This window comes from Apus apus, chromosome 3, assembly GCF_020740795.1.
Source record: "Apus apus isolate bApuApu2 chromosome 3, bApuApu2.pri.cur, whole genome shotgun sequence".
NCBI lineage: Eukaryota > Metazoa > Chordata > Aves > Apodiformes > Apodidae > Apus > Apus apus.
In genome coordinates, this window is record NC_067284.1 from 1,951,031 (window position 1) to 1,966,427 (window position 15,397).

General features: G+C 44.0%; 1 protein-coding gene and 1 long non-coding RNA gene across 4 annotated transcripts in view; both read left to right on the forward strand.

Annotated features, from left to right (window-relative positions):
- The window catches only part of LOC127382076 (uncharacterized), a 206,799-nt gene that overhangs the window by 183,061 nt on the left and 8,341 nt on the right, over positions 1 to 15,397 (forward strand). The gene's annotated exons all lie outside the window — the stretch shown is intronic.
- The window catches only part of SLC22A16 (solute carrier family 22 member 16), a 35,194-nt gene that overhangs the window by 11,456 nt on the left and 8,341 nt on the right, over positions 1 to 15,397 (forward strand). For 2 of the 3 annotated variants that reach the window (XM_051613119.1, XM_051613117.1), the window contains exons 2-6: positions 5,198 to 5,674; positions 8,890 to 9,007; positions 10,741 to 11,290; positions 13,176 to 13,303; positions 13,691 to 13,800. In XM_051613119.1, coding sequence (XP_051469079.1) covers positions 5,238 to 5,674; positions 8,890 to 9,007; positions 10,741 to 11,290; positions 13,176 to 13,303; positions 13,691 to 13,800 — 1,343 coding nt within the window. In that variant the 5' untranslated portion in view covers positions 5,198 to 5,237. Of the gene's footprint in view, positions 1 to 645; positions 717 to 5,197; positions 5,675 to 8,889; positions 9,008 to 10,740; positions 11,291 to 13,175; positions 13,304 to 13,690; positions 13,801 to 15,397 lie in introns of those variants that run through there. The other variant, XM_051613118.1, reaches the window with a different exon arrangement.

Here is a 15,397-nt window from a genome sequence, read left to right on the forward strand (position 1 = left end):
CCAAAGAATTATCTCCCGTGGCAAGTCACCGAAGAGATGGAAAAACACTGCAAGACATGATCATACCTTCTGGCACAGTCATCGTGTTTACACATCTTCAACATTGCAAAAGATGTGCTTTTTAAAATGAAAAAAAATAATTATTTATATATATAAAAGAGGTATTGAAAACCACTACTTGCAACAATATATGTTACATGATCTGATGTATGTGAAGGTAACTGGCATATAAAATAGCCAAAAACTGCCTTTTTTGAGGTCAGTTCAGGAAGATTGATCACAGATTTTGCTGAAAGAATAATTGCTTTCTTTTGATGAATTTCCACTTCTTGCTACTGCAGTGGGGTTTTTTCACATGAGAAACAGTATCTATTTATTCAGGGAAATGTACATTTTAAAATGGAGTTTGGTGAGTTTACAAAAAAATTTAACTTACATGTTTGCTTGCAAGAGAGAAACTGAAGCTTAGTCCTACAGGAGTTTCTTATCAGTCTGGTGTTCTTAAATGAAGAATTTGGGGAAAAAAAAAAAAAGTTAATCATTTACAGCAGGCAGCAAAGAAAGCAGAGACTTTAACCTGTGCCTCAGGGTCAGTGGAATGTGCGACCTGTGTAGGTTCTGCTGTGACCCCCTGCCCAGCTCAGCCTGCCCAGGGGTGCTCCCCAGCACCATGGCCTCCTGCAAGAGGAACCTGCTCAGCCCTTGGATGAGCACAGGCAAGGACCCAGCCCCAGGGTTTTAAAACTGGGGAAGAGCATTGGCATTCCCTGAGGGGCATTGAGAAGAGCGTGTCCAGCAGGTCAGGGAGGTTCTCCTGCCCCTCTGCTCTGCCCTGGGGAGGCCTCCCCTGCAGCACTGGGGGCAGGTCTGGGCTCCCCAGTTCCAGAAGGACAAGAACTACTGGAGAGAGGCCAGCACAGGGCACTGAGGTGCTGAAGGGGCTGGAGCATCTGCCTGGGAGGAAAGGCTGGGAGAGCTGGGGCTGCTCAGCTGGAGAAAAGGAGGCTGAGGGGGGATCTGATCAGTGCTGGTCAATATCTGCAGGGGGTGTCAGGAGGATGGGCCAGACTCTGCTCAGGGGTGTCCAGGGACAGGACAAGGGGCAATGGGCACAAACTGGAGCACAGGAGGTTGAACCTGGAGATGGGAAAACCCTTCTTGACTCTGAGGGTCCCAGAGCCCTGGGACAGGCTGCCCAGGGAGGCTGTGGAGTCTCCATCCCTGGACACATTCCAGCCCCACCTGGACGTGTTCCTGTGGGATCTGCTCTAGGGGATCCTGCTCTGGCAGGGGTTGGACTGGGTGATCTCCAGAGCTCCCTGGCAACCCCACCACTCTGTGAGTCTGTGATTCTGTGACATGGCCACAGCAAGAGGGCTGAGATGAAAAAACTCAGACACCCAAAGGCCCGAAGGGAGGGGTGCCAGGCTAGCAAGGGAGCAGGCAGGAGCTTTATGTTCCTCCTTGCTCAGCACTGTCTGCTGCTCTGGCCTCCGTTGTAGCAAACCTGTGCCTGCCATCAGGCTGGGCCCTTGTCTTTCTCTGTCCCTTTTCCTTCTTCAGCTGTTCTGGCAAGCCAAGTTCAGTGCATCAGTAGTGTTCTCCCATCCTGGTATCATCCTCCCTACATACTTTTCATACTTTCTGTATGTTGTCACTAATGGCCTAATTAACTTTTTGGTAACTACGCAAGTAAATTAATTTCCTGACCTCTGTGCAATTGATCTCTTAGAAGAAAAGCTCTTCCTACCCACAGGAGATTCTCAGCTGCTCTCAGGGTCAGGCTTTTGATTGTAGCATTGGTGGGGATGCTGTTGTAACACCACTGTGGTCAGCTGTGGATTCTGCCTTCACAACAGAAGATGGCTTTCAGGCTGGGTGTTTCTGTGTTTGTGTTTTATATAAAGAAATATTTATATATAGAGAGAGGCTTGGCCAGCCCCTTGTGGAATTTTACTGGAGAGAGCAGTGGGTGGTTTTTGCAGGCAGGGGAGCAGCCCATTAGTGTGGGGCCAGGGCTGTGGGCTTCCTGCAGCTGCTGGTGCTGCCAGACACTCTTCTAGCTTCACTCAGGCCTTATTCTTCCCTATTCCTGCTTCCTCTGCCTGCTCCTTGGCATTTTTTATGGACCAGTGAGAGGTTAAAAACTGCACTGCTAACCCATAGTGCTGGATTCTGTGACAATTCTCCTGTTCAGAAGTCATCAACACACAAATTATTGTCTGTTAATGTATACCTGGCATTCTGTTTGGCTTTGTATGTTTGCTTAGCACAGGTGCTGCAAATTAAGTAAGAGGGATAATGACAATACAGAGTGAATTTCTTTGTTGGAACTGAATAAGATTTTCATAACATTGAAAATAGAAGACTGTTTTTAGAAGAAACAGCTATGTCTGCTCCTAAGTAACACCCTTGAAAGATGGGTGAAATATGGCATGACACAGATATTTCTTTAACATAAATCCTTTATTATTTTTTATAGAAGTGGAAACTGTTCTACAGGACACATAGGAAAAATGAGTTGTAATTTATATAGTTTTAGAAAGTAACTGGAGGAGGATAACTGATAATTCTGCACAACAAAGTGATACAAGACAAGGAAGATTTATTCAAGGCTTCACAGGGATATTTTATAAGCTGCTAATAGCCTTACACTGAAAACAGGGGACAGATATAATTCTCAAGGGAGCAGTTAGTGCAGAGATTATCTGGACCTGATCAGAATCATAGTGCTGGTGATGCTCTTGGGATTTGGGTTTTTAAAAAATAATGGAATGCATTGTCTGTAGCTCTCTCAGTCTTGTAGCTTCACAAGTTCTCTTCTTTCAAGCCTCTCCAACAAGAAAGAACAAAAAATAACATGTTTTTCTTCTCACTCTTACTGGGTAGAAGAGAAATGATGAACCTGCTATTTCTTGTACTGTGAGATGTAATTAAAAAACTCCAGATGAATGTACAGGAGTTTGAAATGATTGAATTCTTCCTCTGTCTGGGCAATACAAGCTGGGCTCTCTGACACTGCCATTTCCTGGTGCATAGTAACAGATACTGCAAATACTGGGGATCCTGGTTCCGGGTAGGCCACCTGTTATGAGCCAGTAGAAGATGTGGCTGCGCAGCTTCTAGTGATTACATTTGCTAATTTGCTAGAGGTCTTGTGATTTCAGTCATTCTGCATGCTGCAGCAGTAGCCCAAGTTGTTGAACTTGGCCCTGCTCTGCTATTTTTAAAACGAGTTTGTGTCTTTTCATGGGAACAGTTAAAACGAAACTAGAAAAGAGGAACTAAAACAAGTTGCTGACCATATTTATCTGCATTAATAGGGGAACAAAGGTTACATTTCAGAATCCTTGCTTTTCTGTGGTCCAAGAGAGTCCAAAAGCTTTCCAGATCAGGTTTAGCCTTGCTTTGGTTTACTGCTGGCTAGTTAGTCCTCAAGAAGCTGTTCTCTTGGGAGAGGGTTGATAGGCTGAAGAGATGCTGTGGTCACGTTCAGGTTCTCCTGACCACGTCTCTCACGAGGTTTGTTGGGAAAAAGGAGCACACCCTCCTGTGTGAAGATTGCCTGGCCAAGTCTTCAAGGAGGAAGTGGATTCAGCTTTTGAGCTTCCATGGTGGTTTTAGCTCAGACTGCTGTGGAACAGTCAGTACAGCGGTTGTCAAGAGAGCAGGGGAGAAAAACAGCTCCATCTGAACAGCAGCAATGCCAATGGAATGACAGGATAGGCAACTGGGTTTACATTCCCTGGGGAAAGAAAGGAGAATCACAAGATAAAAGGCAGAAGAGAATGGGGATGATGGTGAATGGAGTTAGGTTATACAAGAGAACTGCTTAATTGGAAAAGATAATTGAACATTAAGACGATGTACCCAGCAAATTCAGGTTAAATCCTTTGGTTATAGGTAGTTTAGAAATTCTTTAGAAATTGTGATGACAGATGATTTAAAAGTCCTAGACTAGGTCCTGTTGCAACCTGTATTAGGAAACTTCAAGGCTGCATTAGATACATTTTGGACAGGAGAGATCCAGAGGTCGCATTTTCTACTGGGGTTGGAATTGCTCTGCATTTCCCACAAGACGTTCTAAGGCATTTGGGTTTAGACATCACTTCCTGTAGCTTCAGCAGAGGTGGCCTCTGGTCACTTAAAAAAAAAAGCTGCTTTTTTGTTTAGTACTACCAAGCTCAGCACCTACTGCAGGAAGGATGTACATAGAGAAGCTCAGGGAATGCTTCACTGGAGCAGTTGGCTGGCCTTCAGGAACAAAAAGTGGAGGAGAAACCAAAGCTATTTTGTTTTTTCTGAACAGATGCACTACTAATGATGTGTCAAATGTTAACACTAAATTGAGAAACAGACCCTTCTTATGCTTAGATTGTCAGAAATTGACTGGAATTGGCAGGCAGTGATGGTAGAGTTCATTTCAAGTCTTTCAAAACTGATAACAGACATGCAATTTATAGACTAAGATTTACTTGTATCTCAAGCTTGTTTTAAAAGCTGTTAAAATACCAAAACTCAGGCTATGCATAAAACATTCTTTTACTATGTGTGCTTTATGATACAATCTTTAATGCATAACTGCACACCCTGTTTAAGGCAAAACCCAACCCCACGTACAGCTAAGTTTTGGTAGAAAACATTTCGCATTGTTCAGATTCTATCTTCCTCTACATGTGTCTACATGTGTTCCTTCTTGGTCTTTCAGAGGCAATACAGAGAGCTGGAAGGGAGATGGAATAGTGTTATATAGCTCCAGTCAGGTGAAATGAAGGGCACAAGGAGTTTGCTTTGTTTTATTTGATGTGCCTATCTCTATCCCTTAGAACCTGAGGTTGCAAGACTTTGGTTTCCCTACCCATTACAGGAATGAAGGCCTTATTTTGAGGGGTTGTGCCACACAGAATTGGAGAGTAGAAGGTTGCTTCAAACTAAGTGTTGAAGTTCAGAATTATTTCTTTTTCAGTGGTCTTCTCTGGGCATGGCTAAACACAGGACTTAGAGTAGCATATATTTCCTGATTACTCTGCTTTGATCTCTTCAGCTCAGCTCATTTTGAAGCAGTGCCATGGGACAAAACACTGGGCACTTTAATTACGTCTCCATTTACTGATCTGAGCAAAATAATTATGCTGATTTTTTTTCCCCATGTATTAAGGACTCTTCTTCAGTGAACTATTTTTCCTTCCCTTTACAGGTTTCAAGCATGTGTGTATTTTGCATCTGTCTTTCAAGCTATGTCATGTGGTATCCATTACTTATCATCTGTGTTCATGGCTGTTACTCCCAGCTTTGTCTGTGGGATCCCTGGAAATGTGAGTAGTGTTCTTTTCTACAACTCCTCTGAATCCAGTATAGAGGACATCTGGACACTGTGGACATCAACAGAAAATTACATTGTAGTCCAGCTGGAAAATGGAGAAATTTGGGAACTTGACCAATGCAGCAGAGCCAGGCGAGAAGTGGGTTTGGGTCTGGCCTATGAATACAAAGGCAACAAGTCGGTGTTTCCTTGCTCTGATGGGTTCCTCTATGATGACACCAAGTGGAAGAGCACGGTCGTTACGCAGTGGGATCTGGTCTGCGACAGGGAATGGCTGGCAAAACTCATCCAGCCAACATTCATGCTTGGAGTCTTGATTGGAGCAGTGATTTTTGGTGACATTGCTGACAGGTAAAGTGCCATCCTCTGGAAACGGTCCCTGCAGACTGCAGTAACTCCATCTGCATCTGCCTCTCTTGTTGTTTTCATTCACTGTCTATTCGTAATTCTGTATTCACAGATAAAGAGCTTTGGGTATTGTTTTGTCCACAGAGGTGTTCAACTCAATTTCTTTTCCTGAGAGCAAGGACCAATTTTAAAATGTGTTCACAAATCATTTGCTTTTAGAATTTTTTCCTACTTTAGATCAGCCATTGTTCTAGGCCTTGATTCCTCAAATTGCCCTCTGCAACTAGCATTTTACCCTAGATTATTTTTTTTAGCAATAGTTAGTATTATTAGCACCAATAAAACCTGGGAATAGATTTTCACCTCGTTTCCCATGAGAACAGATTCCTCATGGAAACACAGATGTTTATATCTCAACATGATGAACAGCTGAAGGGCTACTAGAAGGTTAAAATTATTTATTTATAAGTCACCGGTTTCCTAACTTCTGTCATGAATGCAGCTCTGTGGGGCTCATGCAGAGGTTTTGACCAGGCCCCATGTTCTTAAACACCCATACACTAGTTTTCCTTGCTATCCAATCAGGTTGGAAGGCACCTCAAGGTCCAACCTTTCTAAGTAATAATGTAGTTTAAATCAGATGGCCCAGCACCCTGTCAGGAGAGTCAAGTGCTTGAGCTACGTTGTACTTGGTTTTGTCTCAGGCAGTTTCTGTACCTGTGTTTCAGTTGGAACACCAAGCTAGTGTTATTGGTCTCTTTCTGTAAAGGAGCTTGTTGACTAGGATGAGCTTAGGTCAATGGGTAATGGATGAAAACTGGAGGAGGGGAGAGGTGAGACATGAGGAGGGAATTCTGGAGTGTGAGGGTGGTGAGAGCCTGGCCCAGGTTGCCCAGGGAAGCTGTGGCTGCCCCATCCCTGGCAGTGTTGAAGGGCAGGTTGGATGGGGCTTGGAGCAGCCTGGTCTGGTGGGAGGTGTCCCTGCCCATGCAGGGGGTTGGGACTGGATGGTCTTGAAGGCCCCTTCCAACCCAAACCAGTCTGTAACTAACAGCCCTGTTAGGCAGAGGGTGAAGTTTTATGTCCCAGCTGACAAGCAGTATGAGCAGAAAAAGCAGACCAGGCATGTTGTTTTCTGGTTTTCCTTCCTTAGCACAGTCCTGTGGTGTTACAGTAACAATGTGGGGATGCAGAAGTACTGATGATTTTTTTTTTTTTAATTTGGCTTTTAGAACACATGGAATCAATCCCCACTCCTGATCCAAGGTTTTGTGTAACTGTATTTAGTACAAAACCAGAATATAATGCCAACACTTGTTCTGTGTTCCTTTAAATCGCTCATAGTTTTATTAATTAATACTCAGACATGATTTATAAGGTTATGATCATATTGTTCTCATTGCCATTAATTCAAGCCATGGACAGCCAGTTAAGATAATACCCACATTCTGAGTTGGGGATTTACAACTGTAGATTTTATAGCTGAAAGTTATTATTTTCTGACACATCCTGGCTGGTGGGAAGTTAAGTTTGTGGGTTCCTCCCATTTGTAATTAGCAGATTTCCCAACAGAAGAGCTCCAAGAGCTGGGGCTCACTGGGTTCTCTTCTGGCAGGAATCAGAGACCAAATATGCATGACTCCAGGTCATGGTTGGAGAGAAGGAGGAGGATGCTGGGAAGAACTGTGCTGTGTGGCTGTTGGGAATACACCTCCTGTTGACAACATCACAAAGAATCCTAGAATGTCTTGGGTTGGAAGGGACCTTTAAAGGTCCTCTAGTCCAACCCCCCTACAACAAGCAGGGACATCTCCACTAGACAAGGTTGCTCAGAGCCCCATCAAGCCTGACCTTGAATGTCTCCAGGGATGGGGCCTCCACCACCTTTCTGGGCAACCTGGGCCAGGGTCTCACCACCCTCACACTCCAGAATTTCCTCCTCATGTCTCACCTCAATCTCCCCTCCTCCAGTTTTCATCCCTTCCCCCTTGTCCTCTCCCTCCCTGCCCTTGTCCCAAGCCCCTCCCCAGCTTTCCTGGAGCCCCTTCAGGCACTGGAAGGTGCTCTAAGGTCTCCCTGGAGCCTTCTCTTCTCCAGGCTGAACACCCCAACTCCCTCAGCCTTCCCAGGGCTGTTTTAATGTAACACCAAATACTGAGAAAAACCCACAAATGAGCTCACACCCCTGAAAGTCCTCAAACTATGTGTCCAAACTTCATGTTCACATCTGTGAAAAGCTGTTTGCAGTGGCGTAGAAAATTAAAGTCCAAGAGAAGGTTATCAGGGAAGGAAAATGATTCCACATGTTCTGTGGTACAGAACATTTGCAGGCAGAATGTAGTGAATCCTCCATGGAGTGCTGTGTATCTACTGCAGATTTCTAGGTTTTCTCCTCAGATGAGCCTCTTAGTGACAGCATGTGCTAACCTGGTGAGGGACAACTGACTCTCTTGGTGTATTTTCTCCCTGAGATGTGGGAAAAAGATAAACAGCAAGAACTTCCCTTTTACTAAATGCCCTTTTACACTAGCATGACCATGTTGTTGATAGGCAGCTAGTATTTGACATGCTGGTGTTGTCTGTTAAGGTACTAGCTTATTAGAGATCTGTGTTTGTCTATGCATGCATGTGTACTGTGAGGCAATTAAAAAATTAGAGGAATATGTAATTGTCATTTATTAGAGAATTCAACTTTAAATGACTGGACAAAGAGATGTTACAGAAGCCTGTCATTACTATCCAAATTGGTTGTTACTTTAGCAAGAGACAGGATGCATTATCACAGCTAGCTTTTCTTGGAAGCTATTAATTATGTGTTACTTAGTATAAAGTATCTGAAAAGCAAGGCTTACCCACCCCTCTCACAGATACAACAGTGGATTTGCAGACTAGTTATCTAGAAATTAAACTGGAAACCAGAGGTGGGCAGATGTAATGCCTGTTTCTGCATGTTGCTTCCAGTCATGAAGAGTGGAGTGGGAATTCATTCCATAGGAGCTTCTTTTTTTTTCCTGCATTTAGTTGGAATTACTGAAAAATGAATGGTTTTCTTTCTCACCTGATGAGGAAAATACAGGAAACTAGTCTAGGGTCTCTGTGGTGAGTGAGAGCACTGGGTGTTTTCAGAATCACTTCTAGACAAGTAGTCTGGAGTTGCAGGTGTATTTAAATGGCATGTCTGTGGTTATTCATAACTGTGTTCCTGCTGTGATTTGCAGACTGGGAAGGCAGCGTGTGATCTGGTTCACAAGTGCTGGTCAGTTTGTCTTTGGAGTGGCAGTGGCCTTCACCTTTGACTACTACAGCTTCGTGACTGTGCGTTTCCTGCTCGCCATGGTAAGGAGGGTCCTCACCCCTGCTCTGGGTGACCTTGCCTTCCCCTTCTCAGGAAAACCTCCTTTTTGTTCTTGTTTCCTCCCTGACTTCACTATTCTAAAGCCCCCACTGTTGCACTTATTTCAGCAGAGCAGGGAGAGTCTGAATGTTGTTGGACCACAGCGCTTTTCCTCTTTGAATTAATAGAAAGGGCCTGTCTGAACAGGGCTTGGTGCTTTCTCCATCCCAACCTCTGCTGGACTGGTAATTAAATACCAAGTGTGAGCAGCGTACTCTGGATTCTGCACTGCAGCTGCCATTGCACTTCTTGTTGTCAGGAATGGAGTATAATTTTCTTAAAATAACAAATCCATAATCAGTATGACTTTTATCTCTACTGTTGGAGTGATGGAGGGAAGATGCACCTTTCTCTTCCATGCAGGGAAGATGCACCTTTCTCTTCCATGCATCTCTTTGGTCTTTTGGACTACATCTGAAATGCTTAGGTAGACATGTTGAATACCTAGCTGTTTATACTGTGCTTAAGGGTATTCCAGTTATTCCACTGTGTCTAAATATATATAGTATAGTGTGTGTATATGTATATCCCACCTCCTTGGCAGTGTTGAAGGGCAGGTTGGATGGGGCTTGGAGCAACCTGGGCTGGTGGGAGGTGTCCCTGCCCATGCAGGGGGGTTGGAACTGGATGGTCTTTGATGTCCCTTCCAACCCAAAGCATCCTATGATTCTATGATATGTGTTTTACACATATCTATGCACATACTCATATATATATGTCTGATATATATCCAGTTTCTACTATATATTCAAAATTTATATACATAGTGAGAAATTTTAAATCACTGTTTTACAGCCAAAAAGACTAAAATTTGTAGTCTTTCACTGTATAAGGCATAAAGAAACTAGAAAGCTATCACAAGAAAAATGGCATAAGTTATTTAAAGTAAATTTGAAAATAATGACATCGTTTGTTTGATTCCTGCTGGCAGTGCATTAATCAAGACAGGACCTTGCACCTGGAGTTCCCTCTGCCTGATTAAAGCTCAGAAGGTTTTCCTAGCAGGAAAAACTGCATGGGCACTTCAGCCCCTATGTTAAATCATGTCATATATTAAATGAAGAAATACTAGGATGCAGAGTATGCCAGTAGTTGCATTCCTTTAATATGGCTGGATAATGTACGAGAACCTATAACCATAGAAATGACATTATTTTCCAATTTAAAAAAATGTATTTTATGAGATAATTGACAAGGTTGTGGAAGGTAAATTTGCAGTACCTTGACATGCAGATTATTAATGGCCTACTTAGAAGCCAAGGTCAGGATTTCCAGAAGTGGCAGTTACTGTGGGGAACCTCATTCTCCCAAGCATCCAGCTTGCAGTGTCCTTAGGGGACCTGGTGTTTGGAGCTGAGGGTTTGGTGACATCAGCAAACGAGGCTCTTTTTCTGGTGTCACTTGCTGGCTCTCCCCCACTCCAGACAAGCCTGCAGAACCACGCCACAGTTTGAACTGCACTGTCCAGGCAGTCTGAAGGTTTCAGGGAACTTTTTCTCCAGCTGAACTGTTTTCAGAGTTGCCTTTTCTGTGCAGTGTGGGAGCAGCTGGTGCAGTGATAATCCAGGTGTGCAGAAGTGGGGCACTGTCGGGTTTTACTGTTACCTCTTGCAGCAGGAGAGCTGATACAAACCTCTCTCTTGTTTTTTTTTTTCTCTCTCTCTCCCACCCCCAGGTTTCCAGTGGCTATCTGGTTGTGGCTTTTGTTTATGTGACTGAATTTGTTGGCATTAAAGCACGAACCTGGGCTTCTATGCATGTCCATGCTTTTTTTGCTATGGGAATTATGATTGTGGCACTCGTGGGATTTTTGGTTCGGACCTGGTGGGTCTATCAGATATTTCTCTCCATAGCAACAATTCCCTTTGTCTTGTGTTGCTGGATGCTCCCAGAAACACCTTTTTGGCTCATCTCCGAGGAAAGATATGAAGATGCACAAAAAGTAATTAATATCATGGCAAGATGGAATAAAGTAAGCACTCCCTGCAAAGTTACTGAACTGTGCTCAGTCCAACAAGAGGATCTAGTCAGAGACAGAACAGGTGACAGTGACACGTCCTCAACAAAGAAGCACAACATCTTAGACCTGTTTTGTAACTGGCACATTGCAAGAAGGACCATCACAGTCTGGCTCATCTGGTTCACTGGGAGCTTGGGCTACTACGTCTTCTCCCTCAGTTCTGTCAGTCTAGGAGGCAATGAATATTTAAATCTCTTTCTCATAGGTAAATATATTTTTGTACTTTATTCTCTTCATGGCAGAACTAGAACGTAACATTTAGAAATGTCTATAGATTTGACAGCCAATTTTTTAACTTTGTTCTTTCAATTATTTCTTGCTGACTTCAAGTTTTCTAACGCAGAAGTATCATTCACTCCAAATTTCACTGTTTAAAAAAAAAAAAAAGATAATTTAAAATCTGTGTTAGTGTACAAGATTCTTCCTGTCTGTCTTTGTGATTGTAAAACCATATTCTACTTGTCTCATCTTTGCCTGCCAGCCTATAGCAGTTCCACACAAACACCATGAGAAGCAGACCAGCAACAGGGAATTCACACTCTGTTATAGGCACAAAATAAGGAAGCAGGAGAAAAAACTATTCCTTTAATCACTTACAGTCATGATATATTTAGTCAGCTTGTGTAGCAAATAGATTCATAATTCTCAGAATCAAGAGTAACTTTAATTTTTTCAAAAGTATATTTTTAATGAATGGTGCTGTGCTTTTTGTTGGCCTGACTGTGATCTTTCTCTGCTATGTTGGTTGTTTATAAAGGCAGGTCAGTGCATTCAGGGCCTCATCCAAAGTTTTTTAAAATCAGTGGGAATATTCCATTGACTTCAGAAGCCTCTGGATCAGGCAGGGAGCTCTGAGCCAGCAGAGAATTAAATCATGCTCTGTGCTTTGTGCAGCTGAGCGCTCCCAGTGCAGGGAATGGGGCTGTTGAGGTGCACAGGCACACAGGAGGGTTGGGGCTCTCGTGACTTCAGTTGGTGATGTCACCTTTTATAGATGGATAGGATTTAATAGACAGAGCTTTTATGGACAGACTGACCTGGTGCAGAGTGGCTGCTTTATTGCACAGGTGACTGAACTGTTCCAGTGGAGCTCAGCGCTTAAGTCACCATGTGCACCTCTTCCAAAAATGTTTTAGCAGACTAACAAACACTGAATAATTGCAACCTGCTTTTACCAACACAAGCCCAAAATACTGCTTCCCAATATTATACTGATTGTGCTCAGTAAAGGGACACAGCAGATTTATTTGGGGCTCTATCTTATTTTCTTCCTTGATTTTACATCAGTCATGTTAGCATTCTTCATGAGCAAGTTGGTTTAAAACATGTCTGAACTGGCTTGGGCTCAGTATCATTTGTTTAGGGGCAAATCATGTTTAAACAGGGTTTGTGAACAGTCCTGGCCAAACACCAGTTCCTTTAGAGCTGCAGCAGTTTTTCTTTGGAAATAGACATGAGGAAAAGAAGATGTAAGAGTTGGGTGTTGGAAACAGCTGCCCTCTAGTTAATGGAGAAGAGAGAAAGCTGGAGCTGCATTGTCTATATTTGTGGAGATGCCTCAGAGAAAACTGGTCCCAGAGAGCTCTTGCTTGCCCTCTATGTTGGGGTGATGTGGGGCTGAAGGCAGCAGGTGCCTGTGGCCTTGGTTCTGTGTTCAGGTGGAAGCCCACAGACCCCGGGCAGTGTGTTGGTGCAGCACCAGCATCTTCCTTGTCAGCACCCTTAAGCTGCTGATGTGACAAAAACTGAAGTGAAAGACCAGCAAGTGGAGACTTTTCAGGTCACCAGAGCCTGGGTCAAAAAAGCAGGACCATGGCCTTCCCGTTTTCTGTAATTTTCCACCCCAAAGCGAACTGGAGTTTCTGTGAAACCCATTTCCCTGCTGGTTCTCCATCCCCCGCTACCATCTTGCAGGCCATGTTTTCTGCCTCCTCTTGCCATTTCTCTTGCAAAGTGAACTGGCCCACCAGGCTGGGTATCTCTGGCTTTCACATATTAATTACCCCCTTGATGAAATTGATCCTCATGAAGAGGAAGTTAGTTATTGCGTGACTGTGTAATCATGACTGAAAATAATTTCATACTGACAGGTGCTGTGGAGTTGCCTTGCTATATCATTGCTTGCATTGGGATGGACAAACTGGGAAGGAGAAACACACTCATTCCGTTCCTTATTTTAAGTGCATTGATCTGTGTTTTAATTATGTTCATACCTCAGGTTAGTCACGTATCATTGAAAGTGTTCCTAAAGTAGAAATGGATTTTAAAAACTGTCTGTAGAGGCAGCTGCTTTTTCTAAATCATATAGTTGACTAAAGGCTGGTTTAAAAATGCAGCTGCCAGTCCAAGAGAGATTTCTGTATTTTCAGTACAGGCTTCACAGTTTCGTTGCTGGAGTCACACGTAAAATGCTTCCAGGGCTTCAGTGAACCAGGTTAAAAGTTCTGTGGCTACTTATTGTTACTTATTGAGACCGATTTTAAAAAAGCAAACAATAAGAATTGCTCCTTGTTTAAAGAAGGGTCACAACTTTGAAAGGATTTAAATGGATTTTGGAGCAGTGTTATTTTCTGGTGGTTTATTTGTTTCTGCTTTCTTTCAATAGGATTTCAATATATTAATTATCTTAGCAAACATGGCTGGAAAATTTTCAATAGGTGTGGCATTTGGCCTTATATATCTCTATACAGCTGAACTGTACCCAACAATTGTAAGGTAAGAACTTTCACCAGTCATCTGTTTTTCCATTATTTTGCTGTTATTTCCTTTTCTTTGTTGTGCTCCTGGGCCAGATCCAGCAGCTCTTGGCATGTACTCTTGAGCACTGCATTCAGTTCTGGGCACCACAATATCAAAAGGACATTGAGCTATTGGAGAGAGTCCAAAGGAGAGCCACGAGGATGGGGAAGGGTCTGGATGGGGTGACTTATGAGGAGCAGCTGAGGTCACTGGGATTGTTCAGCCTGGAGAAGAGGAGGCTGAGGGGTGAGCTCACTGCAGCCTGTGGTTCCTCAGGAGGGAGGAGATGGGGCAGGTCCTGATCTCTTCACTCCTGTGACCAGTGACAGGACTGGGGGAAATGGCAGGAAGCTGGATCAGGGGAGGTTGAGGTTGGGTATCAGGACAAGGTTTTTCACCCAGAGGGTGGCTGAGCACTGGAACCAGCTCCCCAGGGCACTGGTCCCAGCACCAAGCCTGCCTGAGCTCAAGAAGCCTTTGGGTGATGCTCTCAGGCACATGGGGTGATCCTTGGGGTGCCCTACACAGGGACAGGAGTTGGACTCTTGGTCCTGATGGGTCCCTTCCAAATCTGCAGATTCTGTGAGTCTATGATTAATGACAGTGGTCCAAAATCTTGGGATAGGATGAGTTCTGGCCACTGCTTCAGAGTTGTCTGCTATCTGGCTGTACTTTTATTTAGTTTTCACGTCCACGTACATTGATTGGTTTCATTGAGGAACTAGAAGAATATTCAGTGCTTCCTTAAACATCATTTCTGCCTTTTTTAAAAGTCCTGTGATGCTAAGTATATTTTTAATCTTAATTTTAGAAGACCCTGAATTTCAATACAATATTAATTTACCCTGGTGTAGCAAGAGCTTCCCAGTATAATTGCATAAATCATAGCATCACAGAATCACAGAATCACTGAGGTTGGGAAAGACCTTCAAGACCATGGAGTCCAACCCTTGGCCCCACTCTCCCCAGCCCAGCACTGAGCCATGTCCCCCAGCACCACATCTCGGTGACTTTTAAACACATCCAGAGATGGTGGCTCAGCCACTTCCCTGGGCAGCACATTCCAGTGTCTGCCAACCCTTTCAGTGAAAAAGTTCTTCCTCATGTCCAGTCCAAACCTCCCCTGGTGCAGCTTGAGGCCATTCCCTCTTGTTCTGCCACCAGTTACTTGTGAGAAGAGACCAGCACCCACCTCTTTACAGCCTCATCTCAGGCAGCTGTAGAGGGTGATGAGGTCTCCCCTCAGCCTCCTCTTCTCCAGGCTGAACAGCCCCAGTTCCCTCAGCCTCTCTCTCTTGTTCTCAAGACCCTTCCCCAGCTTCGTTGCCCTTCTCTGGACACGCTCCAGCCCCTCGATGTCTCTCTTGAATTGAGGTGCCCAAAACTGGACTCAATATTTGATGTGTGGCCTCACCAGTGCCAAATACAGAGGGATGATCACCTCCCTGGTCCTGACACTTTCTAATCCAGGCCAGGATGCCATTGACCTTCTTGACCACCTGGGCACACTGCTGGCCCATATTCAGCTGCCTACCAATAGAACCCCCAGGTCCTTTTCTACCAGACACTTTCC